This window comes from Mus pahari, chromosome 4 (genome assembly GCF_900095145.1).
Source record: "Mus pahari chromosome 4, PAHARI_EIJ_v1.1, whole genome shotgun sequence".
Taxonomy (NCBI): Eukaryota; Metazoa; Chordata; class Mammalia; order Rodentia; family Muridae; genus Mus; species Mus pahari.
Genome location: NC_034593.1, coordinates 114,933,850 through 114,949,329, shown reverse-complemented (window position 1 = coordinate 114,949,329; position 15,480 = coordinate 114,933,850). Strand labels below are relative to the sequence as shown.

The window sequence follows — 15,480 nt, the reverse complement described above, 5'->3', positions numbered from 1 at the left end:
AAGGCTCCCACTAGGACTCCACTGTTCCCTTGTGCCCACATCCAATCATCCGTGAGTCATTACTTTTTTTTTTGGTACTTGTGATGTTTCTCAGGGCACATTCTCAGCTTTCATAGTTCATGGCATGCTCATTCAGTCTGATTTTAACCACAATCTTTGCCACCGAGTCTTCATCTTTCCATTTCTGTATTACTGTTTCCTCCAGCTCACCGTATCCTAAACATCACTAGGGGTAGGGCATCTCAGACTCAGTTTTGCTTCTGGCTCAACCTGCTGTGCCTGCAGTTCCCACCTTGACCAGGGAGCATAGTCTACCAGAAGTCAGGTGCCTCCTTTTGGTTTAGTCCCTCCTAAAATGGACCAAGAAGGTCTTCGCACTGCTGAATCTTTCCGACAGACCTTTCTTTCAGGGCCCACTGCCGTTGATCTGATCTAGGCTCTCACACAAGTTCCTGTCTCCAGGATCGTCTCCTCCCCCACTCACCCATTCTGCCTTCACTACAGTGGAAGCATTCATGCTCTCTCTTTAGGGCTTTGAGGTCTCTACTACTCAGAAGTCAAAGATCATCCTTCCCTGTGCACTTTTCCAACTTTGCCTTCAACTTTCTGTCCCACTTAGCACCTGATCTTCAACTACCTCCAGGACAACGTTCTTTGCCTGGTCCTTAATCTTGGATGGCATTGTGTCTTCCTTCTATATTCCTTTCTTCTGACATCTTGCAGTGATGCCTGGATATCTCCTCTGCTGTGCCCTGCTCATAGGTTATCTCCTTGGCATGGCTGCCCTTCTTGAGGGCTCCACACCCAGCTATGTTTACCTCACTGTGTTTGTACTTCATTGCCCAATGAGTATGTGACCACTTTGTACTCGAACACTTGGAACTAAGTCACATGTTTCTAAATATGCATGTACATGAACAATACCCAGACAATCTATATAAGATATAGTATGCGTTTCAAATCATGAAATACATGCCAGCTACCCGAAGATGCCCGGCTGCTGCTCTGATAGCAATCTGGATGTGGAAATTAGCAGGACCACAGAAAAGGACCACTGCAGATGTTACATGACAGAGTCAGGGCAGATACATTGGGGCACAGGGGGAAAATCTAGGCGTTTCTTGGCAATGTTGAAAGACGCTGTTTTGTTTCAAGAAAAGAAAGGGTGTAAAGGGAACATTCCAACTATACGGTTTTTTATTTGCTTACACTTGAGATTTACAAGCTTATTGAGGTAACTGACCTGGGCATCTAAACTGCCTGCAATGCAGCTTTTCACCAGGATGCTTGCAGAATGTTCCATGTTGCAGTGGTTTATTGGGCTGTGTCTAAAGATTATTTACTCAGTAATTAAACCCTGCACGTTGGGAAAAAACGATCTGCTTTGTTCGGAGTTGCCTACTGGTTCTTGCTCTTTGATGACACTATGTAAGCCTATGCAGTCTTTTTCTATACACGTGCTGCAGTGTAGTTGAACTCCCAGCTGCAGTTCTCACAGAGAATTCACTTGGCTCCCCAACACTTGAAGGACAGGGAGATGCAATGACTGGCTAAGCCACCTGGCACATTTAGATTAGGCCGGAACTTGAGCTTCAAGGGCCCCAGGCCTCCACTTGCTATTCAAATTGCTAACCTCTGTTCCTTTAGAGCCCACAGTGATTGATTCAATATTTTGAAATCATAAACCTAAATGAGCCACCTAAATGCCTTTGAACTCACCCTGGCAAGGTGTCTGGGCCAGGTCTGCAATTAATTACTGCATCACTTTCACACATCTGGGAGCCCCATGGCTTTATTGTCTTTTTCCATGCTGCCATTAACAAAAATCACCCTTGGGAACACTTACATTAGGCAAGTATACAAATTAGGATCATTTTCATGCTGCTGGTAGTTTTATAGAAAAGGTGCCTATCTGCCCAGCCATGCTTATCCCTTTCTGTGCAATTAACGGCTTGTTTCTTAGTGACTTACTTTTTACTTTAGCAATTTTGTGTTGGTTAACACTGGAGAGAATAGCTTCTATTATTTTATCGTTTAAAATAACACCCCTCAAAGAGTAGGGGTTTATTGCTTTAGCAATTTATAGGATTTTGTTCAACTATAAGACTAGAAATCCATCACTATATAGGAATGTTTCCAAAGTTACTATAGTGTTTCTAATGTAGAAGGCATTTATTCTAAAATACCCACTTCTTGAGTCTGGAAAGATTGCTTCATGGTTAAGACCAGTGACTACTCTTCCAGAGTATCCAGGTTTAATCCCCAGCACCCATAAGCCAGTTCAGAATCTTCTATAACTCCAGTTCCAGGGCATCTGACCGCTTCTTCTGACCTCTGAGGGTACCAGACATGTACATGGTACACAGACATATATGTAGGCAAAGTACCCATACACATTAATATGATGATGATAAATTTTAAAATTTCTAAGTGCTTTAGCTTCCCAAAATTAAAAAACAAAACAAAGCACTCAAACTATCTTTGTATTTTCTCTAGAATACACATTAGCTTCAGAGTTTTCATGTTAGTTAATCTGGAAACAAGAACCAGCAACCTTATCCCTAATAGCTTTTGATAGTCTAACAATTAACAAATTATACACATAGATGCAGAAAAAACCCAACAATGGGATTGTTTGCTGCACATATTCACAGGCCTAGATTTTTAAAATTCCTAAATTTATCTTTGAGCTGAAAAAATGACATAAAATATATACTATTTTTTAAAAAGTAAGCAATGTGTAGCTAGGTCTGGTGGTACATGCCTTTAATTCCAGCACTTGGGAGGGAGGAGCAGGTGGATTTCTGTGAGTTCAAGGCCAGCCTGTTCTACATAGGAAATTTCAGGAGAGCAAATACATGGTGAGACACCTTGGGGCCAGGGAGGTATCTGGGGAGAGATGTGGAAAGTAGTGATAGAGATTTTCACAGAAAAAAAATGACAAATGAAAACTGGTATAAAGAAACTGTGTGGTTACTCAGAACATTCACTTATATAAAAGAATTAAGATCAGCCACATAAAAGCAAGTGGGTAATCGCTCTGTTACCCTAATCTACTTCCTGGGAATAGCTTAACATTGTATGTTCCTTCAAGTGTGTAGACTACTTGTATGATCCATGAATCAGTTAGATGTGATACCACATTCAGTTAAGAATTGAGCACATAGACAAGGAGGAGGAGGAGGAAGAAGAAGAAGAGGAAGGAAAGGGCAACAAAAAGTTCACCATTATACAGTGCATAACATCCAGAGTCTACAAGGGAGAATCTATGAGGGCAAATCATGACAACAGGAGGAAGCAGTAAGGCCCATTCACAGAACATGGGGTAGAATCCATTCTCTTTCCTACCCCACACTGTGGGAAGTATTGGAGCATGTGTTCTCAACAATTAGTGGGGAGCCAGTGGAAAGGATTATAAGACAAAAGAGATGATTATGAATATATTCTCAAGCAGTAATATTATGAAGACATCACTTGACAAGACAGTAGCATAGTATGTCTGTCTATGACACTGTGATCAATGGACAAACCTCAATGTAGTCAGTTGATGTGTTTGTCCACCAACACTGATGCTATTGGACTTAACTGGGTTAAGCAGATAATACAGCAATCAGCCTGGGTACATGTAGAGTGGTCTGTCACAGCTTCTGTCAAAGAGTTCCTTAGGTTTAGAGGGTAATTACTTGCGTTTTTCATGTTCACTACAGCCATGCACTCACACAGGCTTGTGGATTTCTACCATTTTGTCTATGTCTCTATGCATGTGAGAAACTGCAGCAATAAGACTCCTCCAGACAGGAGCACTTTCTTTGATTAGCTACTATATTTTTCAAAGCTTAATTTGGAAAGATGAAAACGCCCTAACAGACTCAAATGTTTTATTAACATGATATCCCACAGTGGCATAGCCTCATCAATTTAGCTGTGGGATATTCTGCTCTAGAAAATTAATTTAGAAATGCTCTTTGGAAGTGGGGCTAGTTTTGAAGTCATATAGTCTTAGCTACATGGAAGACTGTGGCAGGAGACCTGACTGGCTGGGTTACAAAGTTCAAAGCTATCTTGGGAAATTTAGTGAGACTCTAGTCTAAACAAGAACTACCATCACCACCACCACCACCACCACCACCACCACCACCACCACCACCACACCATCACCACTACCATAAAAAGAAGGCTGGGAATTTCAGTGGTAGAGCCCTTACCAAGCTTGTGTCAAATGTGTGATGCCCATGTTCAACCCTTAGTAACACACCTATTTGCAAAAGTGCTCATTGGAATATCTTAGCCAAATTTCATAGGCTTCATATTAAGCCTATTCATTATTGGCTTAACTAATGTGACTACAGTCAAAATTAAATTAGTTAATTATGTATTTCAGAGTCAACAACAATGTGCTTATTCCCACACACTCCATGCATTATTTCATAACCTGTCAAATTTGCAGAAAATGTAACATACACATTTAGGGGTTTGGATCATTTCCCCTTCATTTCTTGAATTCAAAAGATGAGCAAGCATAAGGGCTGGGAAGAAGGCTCCGCAGGTAAAGTTCCTTGTCACCCACCTTGCTGACCTGACTTGGATCTGTGGAACCTGTGTCATAAAAGGGGAGCTAGGACTCATGCAAGATGTCCTCTGACCTCTACATCTCTACATGTAGGGCAGATCTCTGCAACTCCACACACACACACACACACACACACACACACACACACACACACACACACACACTGAATAAAAGAAAAAATAAATAAGTAAATAAATGTAACAAAAATTTAAAATAAAAGTAGATAAATTTTAAAAGGATAAGCATCCATCAGACGTCAGTGAAGTTGCTTGGTGAATAATTAATACCCCACGCAGGAAATTCATGTCCACCTGACATTAATTAAGAGTAAGGTTAATTATGTATTTCAGAGACTCAGCCACAGAAAAGAGCTTTGGGGAAACATGGTGATACTGATTTGGAATTTCAATATAGTTTAAAATTTTTCTGTCCTAATCAAGAGATCAAACCAGCCATACAAGGAGACTGCCCGTGGCCAACAGTGGCTTTGGGTGCTGATCAGATCACAATCTGTGGACACTGTGGCTCTGGCAGAGGTGTTAATTCTTCCACAGTAAAGTCAATCACAACACCCATCACTAAGCCAGGCTTTCTGTAGCAGTCAGAGGTTTTCTGTAGCAGTTATAGGCTTTTCTCTATGTAACAGAATTGGCAAATTTTGCTCCACAAAGGCTAATAGAATATATCAAATATTTCAAAAATATTTCAGGAATATTTCCAAAGAAATACAGATGCACTGCAGAACTCATTTATGGAGAAAAGATTTATTTGTGCCCAAGGGTGAGCAGTTAATCTTTAACACTGATTGGAAGATTAATGCACAATTGGGTTTTATCCGAAGGCTGGGCTCACCAGAGCAACTCAGCTTCCTGCCTGCCTCTCCATTTCCCATACTCAAAGGGTTTTCAGCCATTTAGTTTTTACAATAAATAAATTCAAATAGTTTAAATATAGGCCCCTCTGTGGGGGATTACATGTTTCAAACATCTAAAATTTTCACATGTGAGGGTAGTTATGTCCTTATATGAACTTTCCCCCCCTTTCTGTTTGATATGATACAGTTTCTCTGTGTCCTTAAGATTAGCTTCAAATTCCCAATCTCCTTTCTTTGGTCTCTACAGTTCTGTGATTTTAGGGCTCATCACCACATCTGACTTTTTGGGTTAAACTTTTAATGCCTATATTATTCCTTGTTTTAGATCTATCTAAGTATCATCCAGAATCCAAGAACCAGAACACAAAAGACAGGCTGTGGCTATCTATGGGGGGAAATCTCACTGCCCTATCCCAGGATGCATCACTCCCAGAAAAGCGAGACGACCAAACTTGGTTAAGGGCAGTTATATCTTTCATGACTCCAAGGTCTCTTGTTACGTTGGTCCTTCCGGGTCAAGCTGCGGTGCTGGAAATAAGCCTTAAAAGGCAAACAGCAAAATGTCGATCAGAAAAGGCAGAAATACACTAGGGACCAACAGGAGTAGTCCCACCCGATCGGAACTGGGTTAGGCAGGGGAGTTACCTAGAAAAGCTCAGGCCCATAGGCATTTAAACAAGTCAGTGTTGGGTTTGCCTATCATGGGCTTCTTACTTAAGCAGATGAGGCAGTTCTGTTGTGTGTACATTCTGTTCAAGCTTCCCTCCTCTTTCACTCTATGACCCAAGGTTCTAATGTGACATTCAAACGTCACTTCCTCCACCAGCCATACAGTACTAAACGTATCGGATTTCTAATAGACAGTTTTCTTATTTATACTCCATTTCTGTCATAAACTACTGTACCATGAATAATTTTAACATTTTAACATTTCTCTTTTTACCTTTAAAATCTTAGATTCCTAAAGCCTGGCTCAGTGCTTGCTCTTACATATGTTCATGCTTGCTAGAAACCTGCCAGGCACATAGCTTTGCCACCGATTTAGTGGAAGAGTTTCATCTCTTATTACAAATAAATAGTATTGGATTAGGCTCACAAAATCTAAGTCCCCACGAGGTTAAGGACAGTGGCTAGCACCGAGACAGGAGCTCCACAGCTGTGTGACTAAGTTCTCTAAGCTCTCAGGTGTTCTCAAAGACTGCATTAATAATATTTATTTACTTGGCATTTTTCACCAAGATAATGTCAGATAAAGTCATCAGACACTCTGAGGTCATTTTTTATGACAAGGGTGTGTCTGCTAAAAACTGAACCAGCTGTGCGGTGTTGACGCACACCTTTAATCCCAGCAGATGGGTGGTAGAGGCAGGCAGATCTCTCTGAGCTTGAGGCCAGCCTGATATTCTGGAACATAGCTAGTTCCAGAATAGCCAGGGCTACACAAAGAAACCTTGTCCTGAAAAAAAAAAAAAACAACCTACTGTGGCAGGATTTTCTTTGTCCAATTACATTAAAATATTAGTGCAGCAGAAGGCCTATGATTGGACAGGGAAAAGGGAAGCGGAACAAAGGGTTGCAGGGAAGGAGAGTGACTCAGGAGAGGGAGGAGCAAGATGGAGGACGGACAGGAAGAAGACCCTGATCCTGTGAGGCTTTAAATAGCTACAGGTAGCTATGAATATCATATAGGGATAGAATAATTGGGATAGCTTGTCTGATCTACGTGAGCAGCTTGTAGTATTATCAATTGGCCCTAAAATTTTTGTGTGGACATCTTGTGAATTGAGAATTTATTGATATATAAATCTGACTGATTAATTATAAGTTTCTAGAGTTTTGTTTTACCGGGTTACTGGAAGGTGGGACCGCTGACCACTGGGGGGTTTATGGCTATGAGACAAGCGAACCGGAGCAAAGCAGGGAATACTGTGACTGGTAGCTGCAGGGTTAGCTAGAGACAGAGGTGGCAGGACCATGCTGGGGCAGAGAGTTGTCTCTAGTCAGTTTTTTATTATTTCTCGCAACACCTACCACCATCACCAACAAAAACCTCCAACCTGCACCCCTGATTTTATTTTATTTTATTTACTTCTCCTTAGTAAAGTATAATTTTTATACAAATGCAGCTAGCTCCTATTCCTACTCACTTTGAAATATAGTACCCACGTCTTTTACTAGGGCTTGCCCCCCCCCCCCAGAACCCTTCAGTGCACATTGGCTGAAAAATGAGGTGAACGAACAATTCAAGAAAGACCAGGAAGTGCTTTCATTCTGTCTGTCTGCTCTCACCAGCCTACATTTGGTCCAGTCTCCCTCATCCTGCAACAAAAACAGACCAAGTCTGCCTTGGCCATCTTGACTGTGCCCTGCCTCCCCTCGCTCCCCGGCTGTCTCCTACCCCTCACACGCACACCACACTGCTCTGTAATGGATACCACTGGACACCAGACTACACTGCTCACCCGAGGGAGCCTTCTGATTTGTCCTGGGTGCTCGGTGCATTTTAACAGGGTGTCACTGTTATTCCCTAGCATGTCCCAGTGCTCCTGTGACTACAGCTTCTGTCATCTCAAGTTTCACCTGCTATAGTTTGGGTATGAATTTCACTCCCCAGTGATAGCCTTAGTGGCTTGTACTGGTGTGGACATATAGTGCTCTAGTCTAAGCCTTCTGTATGGCATGCATTCCTCCTCTCTCACCTCTTCTACTGCTTCTACAATCCTTTACCTTTTAAAACTAAGCCCGAGAGTCAGATCTTCAAGGAGCTTGGTCAGGAGGACTGCAGTCTGAACTAGAGTTTGGTTGTTGTGTTTGTATAAAAGAGGCATGCTTGTAAACCTGTGCCATCGGTCCTTTGTGAAGACTTTGGACATGGTGGCATAGCTGCACCTCTCTCTGCATCCCTGGCATCTCACGGGAGCTCGCGCTCAGAATGAATGTGAACTCCTTATAATGGCTGCCGTTTTGCTCAGCACAGAGGAAAACCTTTAGGTGCAGAAGATTTGATTTTCAAAAATTTCTTTCGAGATGTTCGTTTTTAATTTATGTGTAAGAACGTTTTGCCTGTGTTCACGGATGTGTACCACGTGTGTGCCTGGTGCTGGATTAAAGAGAGACAAGTGCATCAGGTGCCCCGGGACTGCGGTCAGAGATAGTTCTAAGTGACCACTTGGGAACTAAGACTAAACCTGGGTCCTCTGCAAGAGCAGCAAGTGCTATGAATCTAACTGTCTGCATCTGAAAATGATGCCACTGTCTCCTTTTGACAGATGAAAATGGGACTTTGGCGAATTTAGTTCTGCCTAGGCTCTTGTAGTCCATAGGTGGCAGAGCTAAGATTAAAACTGGAAACACTTAACCTTGGCTTCCTTACTATAAAAAAAAAAAAAAAAGAAAAAAAAAAAAAAAAAAAAAAGAGGAGCAAGTGGTTCTGAATGCCCTTAATTGAGAGTAATTTTCTACAGACTCTAGATTATGGTCTCCAGAACTTGCCCAATCCATGTATAAACCTAGCCAATCACACATGGATCTGAGAGGAGAAATTACTACCACCACTTTGCTAAGGAAGTTTACTTCCTAACTGCATTCTAATTTCTGATCTTTGTACTGTTCAGCGGTCAGACTTTCAAAGAGCTTGCTTAGGACACGAGTGCAGCTTTCACCTTCATGAAAACAACTCCTTTTTTTTTTCCTCAGCAGGAGGCCATTTTTGAAAAGTACAACTTGTCAAAATGCAGAGACCATCTAACTGAAAGTGGAGGGGACCAAGACAAATTGAAACACCACCACCACCACTCTGGCACCCAAGGCTCAGGGAACATCTCAGAAGAGGGGTTGAAAGACTGTAAGATCCATGAGATCTGATTGTGAAATCTGCTGTAAGATTGTGCCTTCTAGCTATGACATGGAAGCTGTGCCCAGGAAATCTTAGCAAGATGGTTGTCTAAACCAGACCTGAATAATTTCAACAACAGCTGACATCCCTACACAGATAGGGGAAGTCTTATGGAACACCACTCCTAGTCGAAGAGATACAAGCAATGAACAACTTCCTAGAGGGGGAGAATTTGTCTTCCCTAGGAACGAGTTTCCTGATTGGTTAGCTAATACAGAGTAGTTGGCCCTAGAAATATATACATGTAGGCAATACTGAACAAACTTGGTGAGTCATATTTATATGTTTACTCATTTATAAGTCTATGCAATAACAGTGGTTAATGAAGAGAAGACTGTGAATTTGGAATGTGAGTAGGGGAGAGTGGACATGGGAGAGGAGAAGGAGAGAGCAGGGGGAAAACTATGAAATTATTTTTTAATAAATTGAAAAAAGAATCTCTAAAATTTCACAGCAGAAGACATATTGGGGTTATTTCACTTATAGGAAGAATCACAATACAATCATATAGTTTTACAGAACTTTCAGATATATTTATTAGTAGAAAAGAGTACATACTCAGAAAGAGATAGACTTTTAAGTAACTAAAGAATTATATAAAACCCATAGTAAGAAAAACAGTAAATAATTGAGATTTAAGTTCTAAACAGGAACAACTATTGGCCTTAGATATCCAGTTTAAAAAGTTGCTTTATCTATATGTTGGGTACATGTGAGGTCAATGAATAACCTCAGGCTTTGTTCTTCACTCCTGCCTGGGTTGAGACAGAATTTGTTTGTTATTCTTTAGCTCTATACACCAGGCTAGGAGGCCTGAGAGCTTCTTGGGGTTCTCTTGTCTCCAAGGCCCATCTCCCCATTAGTTTAACAGATGTGTGCAGATGTGTGCAATCTGCTTCTATGTGGGCTCTGGGGATTCAAATCTAGGTCCACACACTTGTGCAGTTTTACCCAGGAATCCAAATCTTCAGCCCCTAGATTTTATCATAATTTTGCATGGCTGATAATTTTAGAAAATGGAATGTGCCCCCATAAGAGTTTGTACTAGAATGTGTTTATAGTCTTTATAGTTTATAGTGTTATATAGTTACAGTTTATAGTGTTAATGTCTTTATAGTGCAACTGACAACATATGTATGTATGTATGCTAGTAGATTCTTCAGATTATAAACATATTTTCTACAATGCACCAATTTATTGAACTATTTTATGATTTTCAGCTTGGAATTAAACATATTTTTTGATCATTTTGGGTAGCTTACATAGCTAATGTCGATAATGTTTTGTAATATTCTGTTTCAAAATGCATACTCGCATATGCTTCAAAAAGTAGATCTTGTAGCAATCTGTTAACAATGTTATATCACTGTAGTATAGAAAAATGCTTAAAAGGCTACAGTAGTGATTTTAGGATCTGAATTGTGCTATTAGAAGTCAATTGTAAGCAGAAAGAAGTCATAACCTAATCAAGGTTTAGAAGCTGATAGACGGGATCTTAATATACACCCACAGAGAATTCCCAGATGCTTGCAGACAACAAGATCCAAGGAGGTCCAAGTCCTCTGTTTAAAATGGGATAGCTTTGAATGTGACCTGTCTACACCTTGTCTGTACGTATAAGTCACCTCCAGAATCTTATACTACCTAACATGGTGTAAAGGCAAATCCTGTGCAAACACCTGTCCTGCTTGGCTTGAAGAATGATGATGTCATGCACACTCAGCATTGTTTTGCTTGACTTTTCTTAACAGCTTTTATTTTTGGGACAAAGCAACTCCCCCCCCCCCAAAAAAAAATTTGGATCCTTGTTTGACTTTGCAGATGAAAAAGATATAGGTGTGGTTCCTGGCTGTATATGTGTTTTGTATTCATGGAACATTTTATAAAATAATTCGTTATTTTTTTTTACATACATATATATTCCAGTAATGGGGGTTGAGCCCAGGGTCTCATAAAGGATTTTAAAATAACTAACTTTTATAAAATTTCAAAAAAAAAAGGTTATTCATAGAACCTCTAAGCCCACAGTTTACTAAAATACAGAGTCAATTTCTTTTCCTATTATTGAAATGTAGTTCTTCCAGGCTCTCTCTTTGTCTTAACTGGGCCATCAACAGTTTGATCCTGTGTTTTGTCAGAAGGGCTACTAATTCAAGCGTGAGGTACATGAGCACTGATAGCCACCAGATTCAAGCTTGATAGGAGGCAGCTGGTACCGAGGGAAACAGCGAGTCTATACTGTTTTAGGTAAACTAGGGGAGTGGCTAGGAAGAAGAAAAATCTAAAGGAAAGGAAAACGTTTATGCACTGCAGGTTAGAGTGGAGTAAATTCTGCATGAATTCTGTATTTCTGATTTTTTTCAGAATCTAAAGATTTGCAGGTAAGTATATGCATGTGGATGAATTATTTTTTTAAAAAAACATTCAAAGCCAAATTACGGATTAGAAATCGAAAAGCAATTCTTGTATATTCTGCAGGCTGTCTAAGACACTCTTGGTTGATCCCCAATCCTTAAACAAAGGAGTTTCTTGATTCCTATGTCTTCTGCATGTGGGAAGAGCAAGCAGGAGATGTTCCGAGGAACAAGTAACATGCAGGTCTGAACAAGAGCAGCACTGTTTGATCCTCTGCCCCAGGAAGCCCCTCACGGAAAGGAAGATATTCCTCAAGACAACAGTCCACAAGGGTCACTGAGTCTAAGACGTTGGCGATCACACCGTATCCTAACTCGCAGATGGACAGGACACATGCAACAAGCTCATTCACCAAGAGATTGATAGATTAGCTCAGGAGCTGACAATGTGTGTTATCAGACACCAGATCCCATGCAGGTGATAAGGCTCCAGCATCTCTGTCTGTAACAGGGCCTCCTGGAAGCATCCTATACAGTGTCTTTACCATCACCCCAGGAAATAGAGAAAGCGTTGAGCAAGGATGCAGCCCCTGCCAGTTAACCTCAGAGGTACCGATTTCTGCTTGTTACGCTGAGCTGCACTGGACTAGAGCTGCAAGGTAGATGGTATGCAGCAAGAGATCCGAGTGAGTGGCTGCTGAGTGGTGAGCCGAAGTGACATGCTGGGAGCAGGATGAGTGACAGATGATAAAGACATTTAGAAGCCCAACTTCTACAGGTGACACACACTCTGGCATGCTGGGAAAGAACATCAGGTGGCACAAACAGGCGTGTGCTCATCAGGAAGGAGCTGACGTTGAATAATGGTGCTGGATGTGTTAGGAGGTGGAGAGGCATTGTGGCATACAGCGACAGGCCCTGCAAACTGTGGCTACAGCCACAAACCAGAGGACAGTCTTCAAATGCAGACAGTGTGGAAACGTGCCCCCATACCTACAGAAAGGAGCACCGTTAGATGTGACCACTAGGGACAGGCTGATGGGGACACTAGTTGCTAAAACTAGAAGTGAGTGGAAAGTTAGAAATGTATCCAAAATGCAAAACAACAATTTTGGCTTAATATTTAAAATTTTGAGAACAGTTAGTTCTAGCAGGAGAACTTTTATTTTGGACCATGGTGATGACTGCTTTGGCCATAACTGTCCTTTGTTAAGACACAATTAACTTTCAAACTGTTACTAACTCTCCATGACACTGAAGAGCTGCTGAGCTTCCTGCCACAGAATCAGAAACAGTATCCAGCTTCTAAATTCGAGACAATATTGGGAAGTTGTGTGAAATGCTGGCACTACGTTGGGAGGATGTGGCCAGTCTGCCTTTGGATAACAAGAACTATGGGAGATTTTTAAGATTGTTGGACACATTAGACACTAGACACGGCCAAGATGGCTGCATGAGGGGAATGAGCTGGCCCTGATGTGAAACCTTAGTTTTGTTCATTTATTCATGTTTGCTTTGTTTTGTGACAGGCTCTTTCTACATAGCTGAGGTTGGCCCTCAACTAGTAATTCTACAGCTGCAGCCCCCTGGAGTTGGGATTATAGGAAGGCACCACCATACTCAGATTCTTAAGTATATTTAAACAAAATGAAACAAGACAAAACAAAACAAAAAACAAGCAGATAAACAAAACAATGCCACAAAATCCAAACCAAAGCATTCTTAGAAAAATCATAGAGAAACCCCAAGTCTCACTTCATTTGTGTTTCTTTGGTATTTATTGAGTTAGGAGAAATGGGCCTGTCTGCTAGGAAAGGAGCTTCATGAACAACATACACAAGAATGTTCCAGTTTGACAGCTTTGAAATCTGCTGACCCACTCAGTACTTGGCTGAAAAGTATGTACTCAGGATGCACTCAGTGAGTATTTGCTGAATGAATGAAGAAACTGAGATAAAGGTAGTTGGTAATTTACAGTAACATGTGAACTGGATCTTCAGGGAATCCAAGCCACTGTGAAGGGACACTTAACAAGCAGACCTAAGTGAAAACAGGTCTTTTTCCATCCTGGTATCCAAAGAGATCCATAGTCCTTGCCTAGAAAGCCCCATTCATCTGCTTACTACTTTAGTTTCCTTATGCAACAGCTAGCCTCGTGGGTAACAGTCCCTGCTACCACCAAGAAGCTGACATACTTAATTTCTCTCTTTCATTAGGTCACCTTATGTGGGAGCTACCCATGCTCTCTGCAGTAGAGAGAAGATAGAAACCCTCATTTCCTGGGTAGCTGATGAGAACGAGGCATTGGTATAGGAAGCCCGTGATATCCTAACAAGGGCATGTGCCTCCATGAGCAGCATAACCATAGGTGCTGCTGCGAGATGTGTTTCATGGGAGAGAACATGTGCTAGCCACATAGGACGATGCTACAGAAGCTTGTCTAGATGAATCTGCTGCCAGGGGTGGGGTTTCCTTGGGTAACAGCGCTGCATACAACCTTGCTCAGATAGCACAGGCAGTAGAAGAAAGTAAAAGCATTTTCTTGATTCGATATAGTCGTGTGTAGAGGATATAGTTTTGGTCAAATTATGTAATTGTCTTTATCAGTTCCTACATGGAAGATAGGGTTTTGTCTTCTCATAGAATAAGACAATAACATACTTTCCAGTAAACTACACAGAGTATGGCAAAAACTATCCACATGACTTAAGTATATCAGGCCTTTTTTGGGTAATTATTCAGTGACTTGACAGAGGGAGCGATTCCTGCAGAAAGAAATCGCCAACAAAATAAATGCATCAAATCATTTCCAGTCTTTCACCTTTTGCCTACTTATATCTACAACGGTTCCTGGGTGATCTTCTGAAGCAGGACTAGTCCTGAAGGTTTCTAGAATCTATCAACATTAAAAGGGTCAGCTATCAGTTAGTTATCAGCTATTATAACATTAAAAGGGCTGCATATGTTTTAGAGGGAAGACAGCTGAGGCCTATATGGTCTATACTAGTATGATCAAGCAGAAATGTGATTTATTCATTGGGTTCCAGAAAATAAATGAGAGCACCCTGTGCTCAATTATTACCTAGAGATTTCCTTTAATCTTATATTATACTTTTTAATGTTAGCGTTATACTTAATTTCTCTAATATTTTGTGTGATTCCCTAAAAGCATATACTACATCAATTTTACAAATCCCCAAGGGAAACTTTGGTTCATTTTATTTTGACTTGTTTCTTTGAGACAGGTCTCACTGTGTCCACTGGGCAGGTCTAGACCTCATTTTATATCCACTCTTAACCTAAAACTCTGTATCCTTTTGCCCCAGCATCTTGAGTGCTGGGATTACAGGTGTGTTCTCCCATGCTCACCTGAGAGACTGTAATAGACACACTGATACGTACATAAATGAAAGAGACTTATCCTGAGCAAGTACTTAATAGCTCAAGTCAAATTCAGATGAGAAACATTACAAATTAAAGCCATTCTCATAATTACCAAGGTGTGGAAATGTCCTAGGTGGATGAACTACATATACCGAGGTGTTGGGATTCCCTTCAATTTACTCAGTTATTTAAGGATTCAGCTCCTCTGGTGGATAACGGATAGGTTTACAGACAATTGATTAAAAATCAAGACCAGGGAGCAGGGTGGAGGCTACAGCCTGTAGGCCTCAGCAAAGACTGAAAAAAAAAATGAACATATGAGAAAAACAGAAGCTGGCAGAATACCCTTAGCTGAGCTCTCTCTCTCTCTCTCTCTCTCTCTCTCTCTCTCTCTCTCTCTCTC

At 41.1% G+C, this 15,480-nt stretch overlaps 1 protein-coding gene across 14 annotated transcripts in view; it reads right to left on the bottom strand.

The window, feature by feature from the left end:
• The window catches only part of Camk2d (calcium/calmodulin dependent protein kinase II delta), a 247,575-nt gene that overhangs the window by 16,704 nt on the left and 215,391 nt on the right, over positions 1-15,480 (bottom strand). Inside the window, exon 15 of one of the 14 annotated variants that reach the window (XM_021197012.1) lies at positions 9,851-12,624. The exons of the other annotated variants lie outside the window; for them this stretch is intronic. Coding sequence (XP_021052671.1) covers positions 12,572-12,624 — 53 coding nt within the window. The 3' untranslated portion in view covers positions 9,851-12,571. Of the gene's footprint in view, positions 1-9,850; positions 12,625-15,480 lie in introns of those variants that run through there. 14 annotated transcript variants of the gene reach the window in all.